The sequence below is a fragment of the Ruditapes philippinarum genome, unplaced genomic scaffold (assembly GCF_026571515.1).
Source record: "Ruditapes philippinarum isolate M1 unplaced genomic scaffold, ASM2657151v2 ctg1385_1_1_1_1, whole genome shotgun sequence".
NCBI lineage: Eukaryota > Metazoa > Mollusca > Bivalvia > Venerida > Veneridae > Ruditapes > Ruditapes philippinarum.
The window spans coordinates 41316-54174 of NW_026854172.1; the positions used below are offsets into that span (position 1 = coordinate 41316).

A 12859-nucleotide genomic window follows, 5' to 3' on the forward strand; every position below is an offset into this window, starting at 1 on the left:
AGTTATATAGTGGATTGAGATCAAAATAACTTCTTAGATTTCTATACATGTATAATGCATAGTTATTAGTGTATTATGCGATATGATCTATGTTGTAGTACCCTTTAATGCTACAATACATTGTCCAATTTTTGGACAATTTTGTTTTATGTTAAATCACATCTTAAACTATCTAACATTTACACAAAAACATCAAGCATGTAATATCACTGTAAAGAGATCTAAAATAATATGCTTAAAAAAACAATCATATAAAGATAACATATATATCTTACATTTCAATCTTTTCATTAAAATTGACCTATAGTGAACACGCAGAAATGGTATATCAATAAATATATACAATGTACCACTTACAAGGTGTTCTATAATAAATACATGTACACAACATGCTAAAAACAATACTCAAAGCACCAAATGACATAATTATCAATCATGTAACTTCATGTATAATATCACCCCCCACAAAGAATCGTCATGCAGTAAAGAAATTAAAATTGAAACCTGATTACAAACATTTATTTTTTCTGTTCAACTTATAATTTAATAAATGCTTAAGCAGAGAACATTCTTTTTTAAAAAATGTTTCGCATGACAGGGAAATACTATTGTCTTCCGTTTTTATCGTTAGTATTTCCATAGGCTTTACTGCTTTTAATTGTTGAAATATAGACCTTCAATAGTTCAAACTATCCATGTCAGTTCATTGTACATATACACGACTCATATTCCATTATATGTATTTTTTAAATAGGATACTATGACTATATTGAATGGTTTGCTATCTTTCGTCATCTGATTCCTGCAATATATCAAAAACTAAATATGTTAAAACATAAACTAAAAATAAATTTTATAGCACTGTAGTTTAAGATACATTAGGTTTTCTTTTTCAATTCTTTAAGCATCGTCTGAAATAATGTTTGTAGGAAAACAAAAATCATGTTGATAATCATAAAAGTTTGAAATGTTAAAGCTGATAATTAATCAATTTTTTTTTATCTTTTTTTAACTCATAACATCCATTTTAGAGAGTTGTCATTTTGTATATTGAACTTTTTAGTAGTACATTTTATTTAATTTATTGTGGTTATGTTTTATATTTAACATTTACTTCAGAATCATCTGCTATATCATTCAGCGCTTCCTGGACAGCTTCATTTGCAATATTTAGGTTTAGAGTCGAGCCACCTTTGAGGAACGTCACAAGTCTTTCAATTTGAATGTTATTTCTAAAATTGCAGATTAACGGAACTGGAAAAAATATAGATAAATAATTGTATTAAAGGCACAGGTTAATTAGTCAAAATAGCAAAATTACAGGTACCACAAAACCAATAAAACTATACTTCAAGTTATATTCAATAAAATAAAAGAAATTTCAACATACTTTGACAAGCTTAGACAACTATTGGTTTTCATAACCAAGAGTCACAACCTAGCGGGGCGCGCTCGACTTTTTCTTATTTCTAAAGTTAAAAAGGATATTAAACTCATTTAGAGGAAGGATGTTATAGCTAAAAGTACTCCTTGAAAATATAGTTTTCTTGTAAAAACTATAATTCAAATTTCATAATTGACCTTAAAGGTCAATGACACATTTTAATTAATTGTCATTTTAGTTTTGTCATTTAAGTGTTCTTTTGTAAATAAATAGTTAACAAAGTTATGACAATTTAATTTATTTCAATAAATTGAATCAAATCTGTTAGAAATACATGAAACACAGTTAAGACAACTGGATAGTAATAGGTATTGATAGTAATAGGTAATTTATTCCAAACGTCAATACTGAAGTAAGAAAATAATCCTTTAAATAAGTTTTATGAGGTATACTTTTCAGTACAAGATCTTTATGAGCGATTGAGCGTAAATTATGTAATTCATTTTGAGAGAAACTTAAAATTTCACTCATATATAACGGTGCCAGATTGTTTAGGATTTATACACCATTATTGCTGTGTGGTATTTCACTCTGAAATTGAATTTCAGCCATTTAAGTTTATTAAAAAGGGAACGTATCGGTCTATTAAGTATAATTCAAGTTCAGTCTGATTAAGTTGAAGGCTTTGTCCAATAATCATGGCAGTCAATTGAGAAATATATAAAAGCAAATGTGACTAGTGTTCAAGTTTTCGGTCGGCATTGGCAACAGCAACGGCAATGACAGCATGATTGTAGCAATAGCTCTTTTTTCTACGGAAAAAGTCGAGCTATAATGGTACAAATTTGAAATGTACTGCTTGAATGAATTTACAGAAGCTTCTCTAAATATGAATTTTATTTCATTTGACAAGTAGAAAATTGGTATATGCTATGATATCATACGCAGGTGTTGGAATATAGAAAATATTTTTCATTTAAAAAAAGATAAGATACTTTTGATAACTTAGTAAGACTAAATAAATATTATAATACTATACATACCTTTCTTAACAAGGACTATGACAGCAATCAAAAGAAGGACCAACACACCTATATAACGTATTAAATGATATCTATATCATTTTATTAAATTAAAAAGCAGTTTAGTTATGCGTACATTTATATATATCATTACAATCCATGTACTGCTTTTTCAAGTTAAATGTGCATTTGATATTTACATGATGATTTGAATAATAAGAATTGTAGTAAAAATGGATAAGTTATCTTATGTATCGATAAGAAAAACATCAAAGTATGATGCTTGAATGTAGTAAACAAAGATATGTTGCGAAAAGCTTTCTTAATATTAATGACTTGATCTTATTAATCTTTATCATCATGATTGTTTCAATCTAAATGATAGAAATGTAAAGGCTGTCCCTCATATTTTAACAACAGAAAATTTCGTTTCCGCTAGATCTATAATAATCTAATGAATAAGAAAATAAGAAAACAAATATGGCAAAATGACTAACAAACTATCATCAAAGTATTGAAAGCGATACAAAAGCCCACTACCCCGGTTATAACCCCGTAAGCTGTATGTGAGCAAATTCTAAAGAGCCATGGCCTTTCAATTATGCCATTATGGAAAACATGAATGAATGAAGTTTCCATGCATAGTAAAGAAAAATATGTTATACAGCATAATAAAAAGATCAAATTTTCTCAAGAACACTATTCATATGCAATCTATCAACATTGCTATGTTTTGATTTAGGGACGGACTGACAGGCGGAGGGCAAACCCCTATTGATGTCACCAGTAGGGGTCTAAAATGACAATTTTATTACCATCGTTTCCATATACTAGTACTATCTATTCGTATTTCATTTCTATGGTTCCGTTTTTAAAGGTTATAACAGAAGTTAATAACCTTCGTTAATATGACATTTACATGGATGAAAGTTATTTATTTATTAAATTACCATGTATATCTAGTAACACAGGAATGTGCAACGTTACTGTGCAAAAGTAACGCAAAGTCATGCAACTATATGACCGAATCGAGCACCACGGAAAGCAAATAAACCAATATTTTTATTGTTCATCAAATAGAAAGAAATGAAATAGTTCATACTGTATTCGAAACTTCATTAGAATAATTCTATCACCTATACTTTATTTTTCGAGAATGACGTATGGCTAGCGTATTGAATTCGAATTTAATTGTGTTTCGTCGATATCTTCAAATACAATACCGTAAATAACCTACCCACTATATATATTATCCACAAATGTTTTGATGTCTCAGGCAAATCTTCTTTTAAGCCAGGAACTAAAAGATACAAAAAAACACATTTTTTATGGTTTTATGGTTTTATATATAAAAAAATATGATGCTGAAATTAAAATTTATCAATATTGTAAGTTCCAAAAAGCAATATTTATAAAGATATTACCGAATTAAATATTTCATGTAAATAAAGGGAGGTCATTAAAAATTTGCTTTTCTATAAATTCTAAGTCAATTTTTCCAATTAGAAATGAATGCATATAATTTGATGATTATATTTAATATGTGCAAATATTTGCAGTACATATTTTACATATTCTTCTATGTTTGAAAATTGTTCTATAAGCATAATTATATACATATGTAATTTCACGTAAGAGTGGTATACAACCTAAATTACAAAACATACATGATCTTTAAACGTAATGTATAATGAATAAAGGTCTTAAAACTCAAAATAATGATAAAACTGTAATAAAAATAGTGCCAAATCTAACTAAAAACGCACTTTTTACTTCTGAATAAACAGGCAATGTTGACCGTACATCACCGACAACACCATAAACAAAGATGTTGTAAATGTATCCTCTCTGAACGTTAGCAAGGGAGGCAACTACTCGACCACCATGATCTGGATACGACACATCCATGTGATCCCCATCGCCATTACTAGTATTGTATGTCAAATACCATTTCTCTACATGACTTCGTGAATCATTTGTAAACCAAAATACATCCACATCTGTTGGCGACGGGAAATGTACATGAAGTTCTTGTGGTGGTAACGGGGCTGTGAATAAAATAAACAATGACCTGGTACAAAAAGAGATGTTAAATGAACAAAACGTATATTTAAAGGCACATTTTGCCTCAGAAATCCATATCTTTTGATTGATTAGAAATTTCAAACATGTGTTTAACAATGTTTTATTGATGGAGTTAGAGCATGTAAGATGTTTTAAAAACCGATGAACGTCAAGGTATGTGTCATAAAGGAAGCAAAATGTAAACAAAACTGTATTTTGACTTCCATATAAATATGCCAATTGCCAACAGAAAAGAGGAGGCAGCAAAAGATAGTACATCTATTTGCCAAATGGGTATACTGTAATAAGATAACAAAAATACAAAGTTGTTTTAGAAATAAAAATGATAGCATTTCTGAGGCATAATGGGCCTTTAACATTTATGACATCGTCACTTTTTTTTCCCTTTTTATAAAACACAAATATATCAACAGGATATCTCTTTAACAAAATTGAAGAAATTTATTAAAGATAAAGGCTTCAAAATAAAGTAGCAAACAACTAAAGATTGTATTCTATAGTCGATAATATGTGTAAATATGTATTTAATGTCAAACAAAAATGTTCTTAAGTCTTTTCAATAATATATCTCGTCTCTAGTACTAAGTATGGTGTTTAATTTTAGCGCATGCATTTGTATTATTAACTGTGAACTTCAATTAAAAAAAACTTGCTGATACATACGAATCACCAGGCATGTCGTACTCTCTAAACTGTTGATAGCATTACTTATAGAATAAACACGAAGCTCATATTCTTCTCCAGGGAAGGGATGGCTAATTGTAAAGTTACACTGCCTGGTTGTATTGTGTATCCAGCCAGGTTTACGATTCCTCCTCACCGGTCTATATTCCACACCATACCGGTCCTGCTCACTTTGATGTGGAATCTTCCACGACAGTTGGATGCTCTCACTGTTGTAACTACTTGTCAAATTCCTAACAGGATTCGGTTCTTAGATAAAAATAAAAAAAAATATTTTTACAACTTGATATTATGATTACTATTCGAAATACATAAATATCAATTTTACTTTTTTTCTTCTAATAACTAGCATAAATAACATGCATGACTTATATATTCATTTGTAAAATGTCGGAACAAAATAATAAATAAATTTATAAAAAAATAAATTTTTAATACTACACTTTTGTAACGTCGCTTTTCATTTGAGAATCATGACGTTTATAAACAAGTAGTTTTATAAACACGACTACTGTCAATTTATGAAAAATCACATTTTTGTTCTAAAAAAAGGAAGTTTGCTATATATTATAGATTCGTTACAAAGATTCCTGACAGTTTTTAAATACAATCGTTTATATATGACCTTATAACCTGTTAAAATCTTTATAACTTATAACACGTGATTAAGTTTAATTTCAAACGTCATTTAAGACCCATGAACAATTTGTATATATTGTGTACTAACGGGCTGTTCCAATCATTTGTATCGTGCGATTTTCCATATTGTCATTATGTTCATAAAACAAAGTAACTTTGAATAGATAAGATCGACCGGGGTGAAGTGGTTTAATATCAACATGTTGTGGAGAACCATCAGCGTCTAATACAATATCAGGTAATGCCATTGCTCTGTGTCCTTTCATCTTTCTGTATAGTATCTGTAAAAAATAAAAATATACAAAAAAACTCACAAACACAACAGACATAAAAAAGACTGTGATGAAAAGATTACTTTGCTTTCTAGAAAGTAGCTTGAATGTAAAACATGTTCTTTTAGCAAGACAACTTCCTCTGTTTGTTTGGTTATAGAGGTACTCGATTGTATGCTTCAAAATGATTGGCTTATACAGAATGTATTTCGGTTTGTTTGAGAACGAACACACTCCCAATCCAGCCTTGCACTAAGCAGTGAGGGTCAATAAAACAACGGCATGAAAACCGCCCGGCTTACTTATCCGAAGCATTAACTACACGCCGCATTAACTCCATAAAACATCAACATTGTTACAGTATATGATAAGATACCTTAAGAACTTTCATAAAACCTCAACATTGTTACAGTATATAATTAGATACCTTAAGAATAGAAACAAAGATGCCACGTTCAATAGAGTAACTGTATGATAACTGTAAACCGCCGGCAACTGGTTGTAATCTAACATTGACTGTCAGTAACTTTGAATTGGAGGGAGATATCAGTACTGTTGAATCTTTACGTGTACATACGAAATCTTTGTATGGATCTCTGGTATATCCACCATCATGACATGGTCTCTTACATGAACAGTCTGTAAACAAACGTACAAAATCGAACAGTCTTGAACACTGCCCATTATTTGTTCTGCTTACTACTATTGATAAGGTAACATTTATGATTTGTTTTCCAAATCTATTTCTTCCTGCATTGTCAATTTCATCTTTTATTTTAATTATTATTTATGAGCTTGGTAACTGTGTGATTTATGAAAGAATTAAACTTTTAAGATAAAAAGTACATTGAGCAGATTGTTTATTTTAAATCAACGGATAACCAAAAACAACCTGATAATCTTTCCAAACCACCAGGACATCGATCATATCTGTTATACGACAACACACACATATTTGGATCGTCTGTTAACTCAAATATATTTTCGGTTTTTCAGAATTGCAGTATCCCAAGTGATAATTGCAGTAAACAATTGCTCGTGAAGTCAGAGAACTTTTTTGAAGTACGATTATACTTTTGTCATGGTCACACTTGCCGAAACAAACAACATTTCGTGCATGATGATAACCATCCTCACACTTGTCTTGTCCGAGTTGATATATACTTGGTTTGTTACTATCGTAGTAAACGATGTTCCGAGCATCTGGAAACAATACAATAATATAATTATATATGAGCCGTGTCACGACAAAACCAACATAGTGCGTTTGCGACCAGCATGGATCCAGACCATCCGACGCATCCGCGCAGTCTGATCAGGATCCATGTTGTTCGCTATCAGTTTCTCTACTTGTTATAGAGTTGGTACCTGATCAGACTGCGCGGATGCGCAGGCTGGTCTGGATCCATGCTGGTCGCAAACGCACTATGTTGGTTTTGTCGTGACGCGGCTCATATACATAATACACTCGTTCTTCTACATAATTATATGAAATTAAACTCTGTTGTTTTAGAGATACAATTAGTTCAATGCTATTAATAGAGGAAACATGCAAGTTTGAATTTCTTGAATTTGGTTGTTAATACTATTACTTAATGAAATTGACTTGTACCAACAACGAATTGACTGTCCAAAAATCATTTTATATTAATCTCAACAAGTTCTAAAAAAAGTTGAATTTCTTTAACTGACGTTTCCCCGTTTTATAAACAAAAATGATAAAAATTGATAATATTACTTGGATTACAGTTTCCTTTAGGTGCACAGACCAACAGCACATGTTTAAACTGGTTCCCCGAGTTCTCTACACATTGAGCGTCAGTCCCATTCGGACATAGACTAGACAGTTTACAATGCTCTTCAAAAGTTTCCCAGAAAAATGCTTCCGATCTGCAGTTTTGAAGTGGAAAAAATGGGCAAGTTTGAGTGGACAGGTTGACCACTGGATATATATGATTGCTGGGATCATATGATATACCCTCCACTTCTTTGCCCTCTAAAGTCTTGTAATATATTTGTTGAAAACAATGTACATGTTCTTTGATCAGAACTAAATTAAGTAAAATTGCGCCGAACCTTGGTGGAAGCATTCCAAATATTTATCTGAAATGGAAAGAATGGAAATAAGAAAAGCATGGTTATGAGACTAGCTATATGAGAAAACATGGTAAACAGACTAGCTATATGAGAAACAATGGTAAACAGACTAGTTATATGAGAAACCATGGTAAACAGACTGGCTATATGAGACACCATGGTAAACATACTAGTTATATGAGAAACCATGGTAAACAGACTGGCTATATGAGAAACCATGGTAAACAGACTAGTAATATTAGAAACCATGGTAAACAGACTAGTAATATGAGAAACCATGGTAAACAGACTGGCTATATGAGACACCATGGTAAACATACTAGTTATATGAGAAACCATGGTAAACAGACTAGTTATATGAAAAACCATGATACACCGACTTGTTGTATAAGAAAACATGGTAAACATACTAGTTATATGAGAACACGTGGTAAACAGACTAATCATATAAGACAACATGGTAAACAGACTAGTTTTATGAGAAAACATGGTAAACAGACTAATCATATAAGAAAACATGATAAACAGACTTGTTATATGTGAAAATAGTGTAGACAGACTAATCATATAAGAAAACATTGTAAACAGACTAATTATATAAGAAAACATGGTAAACAGTCTTGTTATAAGAGAAAAAATGGTAAACAGACTAATTATATAAGAAAACATGGTAAACAGACTAGTTTATGAGAAACAATGGTCAACCGACTTGTTATGTAATAAAACATGGAAACAGACTAGTTATATGAGAACACGTGTTCAACAGACTAGTTTTATAGTAAAACATAGTAAACAGACTAATTATATAAGAAAACACCGTAAACATACTAGTTATATAAGAAAACATGGTAAACAGACTTGTTATATGAGAAAAATGGTAAACAGACTAGTAATGTTAGAAAACATGGTAAACAGACTAGTTATATGAGATAAAAATGGTAAACAGACTAGTTATATGAGAACACGTGGTAAAAGGACTTGTTATATAAGAAAGCATGGTAAACAGACTAATTATATAAGAAAACATGGTAAAAAGACTAGTTATATGAGAACATATGGTAAACAGACTAGTTATATGAAAACACGTGGTAAACAGACTTGTTATATGAGAACACGCGGTTAACAGAAAATTATATAAGATAACATGGTAAACAGACTCAGATAAGAAAACATGGTAAACAGACTTGTTATATGAGAAAACGTGGTAAACAGACTTGTTATATGAGAAAACGTGGTAAACAGACTAATTATATAAGAAAACGTGGTAAACAGACTAATAATTTAAGGAAACATGGTAAATAAACTAGTTATATGAGAAAAAATGGTTAACAGACTAGTTATATGAGAACACGTGGTAAACAGACTTGTTATATAAGAAAACATGGTCTTTGTTTTTACGGTGTCCTTAACAAATCATGTAAGACATGTCACGTTTGAGCGATAGTCTACTATTTATTCAATTTATGTAGAGCATACCTGACTAAGCTATAATTATTTGGCCTTTATATACTCTTTTGTTATTTCCGAAGAAATTCTTATATTTTTTAACAAAGTTGCCTATCAATACTAGTCTAACCCAGGTCCATGATTTACATACATTAAGTAGAGGTCCAAAAGATATTGCTGTATTCTCATTTTTTCCATTTAGAAAACTTTTCCATGTTGTTTTTTTTTGTAGTTTATGAGACAAAATGTGGAGGACGAGTCTATTTTTCATGCAGTTAACTTTTGTAAAGGAATATTGTTTTTTTTTTGTTTGTGTGTTTTTGTTTGTTTGTTTATTTTTGTTTGTTTTGTTTTTGTTTTTTTTTTTTTTTTATTTTTTTTTTTGTTATTTTCACGTTATATTCTTCGATGTATAAGCATGATCACTTTTATGAAAGTATAAATCATACATTTATATCTCATCATAGTGCTTAATGAGAGTTTAATTCATAGTTGCAATTACCTTTCAGTTTAAGTATTTTGATTGTATCTCAATTTGTGTGTAAATTATCAAACATACATTTTGGGAACCCATTTTACACTTAAATAAAAAAAAACAAAGAAAAATAAATTTTGAACATTTAACTCAAATGAAGCAACTAAATCTACATGATTTCAGTAATTGAGCACATACCTGAAAAAATATAAACTTGTTAATCAAAAATATTAAAACAGAAAGTACAAATTAATTGCTTAAATTACGGATTTAAAATGTACTTCTTTCACCCAAAAAGATAGAATAAAAGTTAACATTCCAATCAAAATTATAATTTAAACCTTTATCACTTATATATTTACCCAGATTAATTAATTTACATACCTGTAATGTTTTGTAATGTCCTAAAGTTTTAAGTTAATCCAGACAGGAAGTATGAGTTAACACTCCGTGATTTATCATACAGGTAGATAATAAAGATATATTAATCTATTCAATTGGCATATATATAGCGTAACATGTACTATTGACTAACCGGTTTTGGGCGCTCTTTAATGAATCGTTTGTTGGCACGGCAGTAAAGGTTTATATTATAATTAAAATTAACAAAATAATAATAATAAAGACATTATTTAACGAGATAACCTATTATCTTCCACGAGGCCCTTTTATCTATGGTATTATTGTGTAGCAGTTACTGCGATATGTTTAAAGCATTTAATTATTTTAATGTTTTGAAAAAAAAATATTTTAGAATACTTAACCTTTCATTGAACAAGTCGGGTGATGATTGTTTTCATTTTAGATATATAGTTTTCTGTTTCATATATTTTATGACTTGATTTTTTTTAAATAAAACGTAATTTGTTCTTGATATGTTGCCTTTGTCTAACTTCATCTTAACTTTTCTATATTTTGTCTATGTTTATAAGATTACAACTTAAAGGCATATTCTAGAGTAACATACATGTACAAACAAAAGTGTAGTTTTATCCGGTTTATTTTAAGAATGGAAATTCCCACCACAAGCTATTTATATGTAACTAACTTCTGTTCGTAAAGTAGTCTATAAATAGTTGTATCATAGTTTGGGGACCTTTCTGTTGAAAATGTGTCAGAGTTAAATCGTATACATGTACATGCACAGTGCGTTAACTGGAGTGCAGAAGTTACCCACACTCTAGAGCATGCCCGCCCGTTGATTGGCTCATATTTGCTGTGGTTTACTTATTGTGACGACAGAGAAGTGGATAGGGATAGCGACAGAAATGCTCGTTCATTGGTTACTTGTTTCTGGGGTTTCATATTGTGACAACAGGGAACGTGTTTTTATGTTTGACTATGATACAAAAGAGAAAGATCAAAACACTCTGCAATCTGATTAATACTCGGTGGCTACGCCCCCTCGTACAAATCGGATAGCCTCCTGTTTCGATGCTCTTTATATTACATGGAGCTTAGAACTTAATATAGACAGGACCAATGTGGTTGCTTTTTGTAAACGTTTCGGGTTACTGCTAAATGAAGATTTGTGTATGATGTAAAACTGGATGTTGTAAATGATTTTAATTACCTCCATGTTATTTCTAACTAAAAAGGTACTTTTTATTGAGAGCAGTTAGCTATGAAGGCATTGAATATTTTACATTTTAATTTAAAAAAGTACCATTTAAATCTTAAAATATTATACCAGCTATTTAATTCTGTTTTAAGTTCGATTCTTTGTTATAACGTTGAAATATGGGTTAATAGTTAGTCATAAGAAATAGAAATAGCCATTATTTGTCATTATTTGTGACATGATATGTAAGAATTATTGGGTAAAGTTACTGCAATCTTATAAATATCATTTTTTTTAAAAAATAAATATATTGCAGGCCGTATATTGATAATTGCATTTTCTCGGCCATTTCCGGCAAACTTCGAACACAGTAGTAAGAATACACAAATCGGATACGGTATTCCGATATTACATATTCTAAGAAACTAAACATGTAAATAAGTAGTGATTTAATTCTTAGTTTATTCCAATATATCGGGTAAAAGTTCGCATAAATTGCAGAACAGTATCTATATACTTATTTCATTCATAGTAACAACATTTGTCTCGAACTTTATGGATACAATGTAATAGATGCTGACATTGTCTCTACCGGGATTGCAAGTATTATTGACACATGAATTAATTCTTACAATTATATATTTGAATGTAGAATCTCTAAAAAAGTAAATAACTTGTAAAATAGATACTTAATCAATGGTAACCATAAATAATGAAAGAAAAGAAATACTTGCAGTCACGTCATCTTGCTATGTAATTAGTAATTTACTTATGCATACATGTAATTGTATATATCATGAATGCTTGTATATGGCTCTTTTGAGAATCTATATTTAACATCATATTATTTATTATATTATCATATTTTATGGTCCATATTATCACATTATAGTTATACAATACATTATCATAAATATTATCACAAATCCTTTTTATGGTCCATATTATTAAATTATATACAATATTATATCATAAATATTATCATAAATACTATTTTATGGTCCATATTATTATATTATATAAAATATTATATCATAAATATTATCATAAATACTATGTTATGGTCCATATTATCATATTTTATACAATATAATATCATAAATATTATCATAAATCCATTTTTTATGATCCATATTATCATATTATATACAATAAAATATAATGTATATTATCATAAATCCTATTTTATGGTCC

General features: G+C 29.7%; 1 protein-coding gene across 7 annotated transcripts in view; it reads right to left on the bottom strand.

The window, feature by feature from the left end:
* Nucleotides 1-457: 457 nt before the first annotated feature.
* LOC132739256 (uncharacterized) overlaps nt 458-12859 on the bottom strand; it is a 34682-nt gene continuing 22280 nt past the window's right edge. For 3 of the 7 annotated variants that reach the window (XM_060726922.1, XM_060726924.1, XM_060726925.1), the window contains exons 5-11: nt 5903-6095; nt 5155-5424; nt 4173-4454; nt 3644-3706; nt 2428-2475; nt 1115-1254; nt 458-802 (exon numbers count right to left, since the gene is read on the bottom strand). In XM_060726922.1, coding sequence (XP_060582905.1) covers nt 782-802; nt 1115-1254; nt 2428-2475; nt 3644-3706; nt 4173-4454; nt 5155-5424; nt 5903-6095 — 1017 coding nt within the window. In that variant the 3' untranslated portion in view covers nt 458-781. Of the gene's footprint in view, nt 803-1114; nt 1255-2427; nt 2476-3643; nt 3707-4172; nt 4455-5154; nt 5425-5902; nt 6096-6513; nt 6726-6978; nt 7290-7824; nt 8190-10488; nt 10626-12859 lie in introns of those variants that run through there. The other 4 variants (XM_060726927.1, XM_060726928.1, XM_060726923.1 and 1 more) reach the window with 4 other exon arrangements.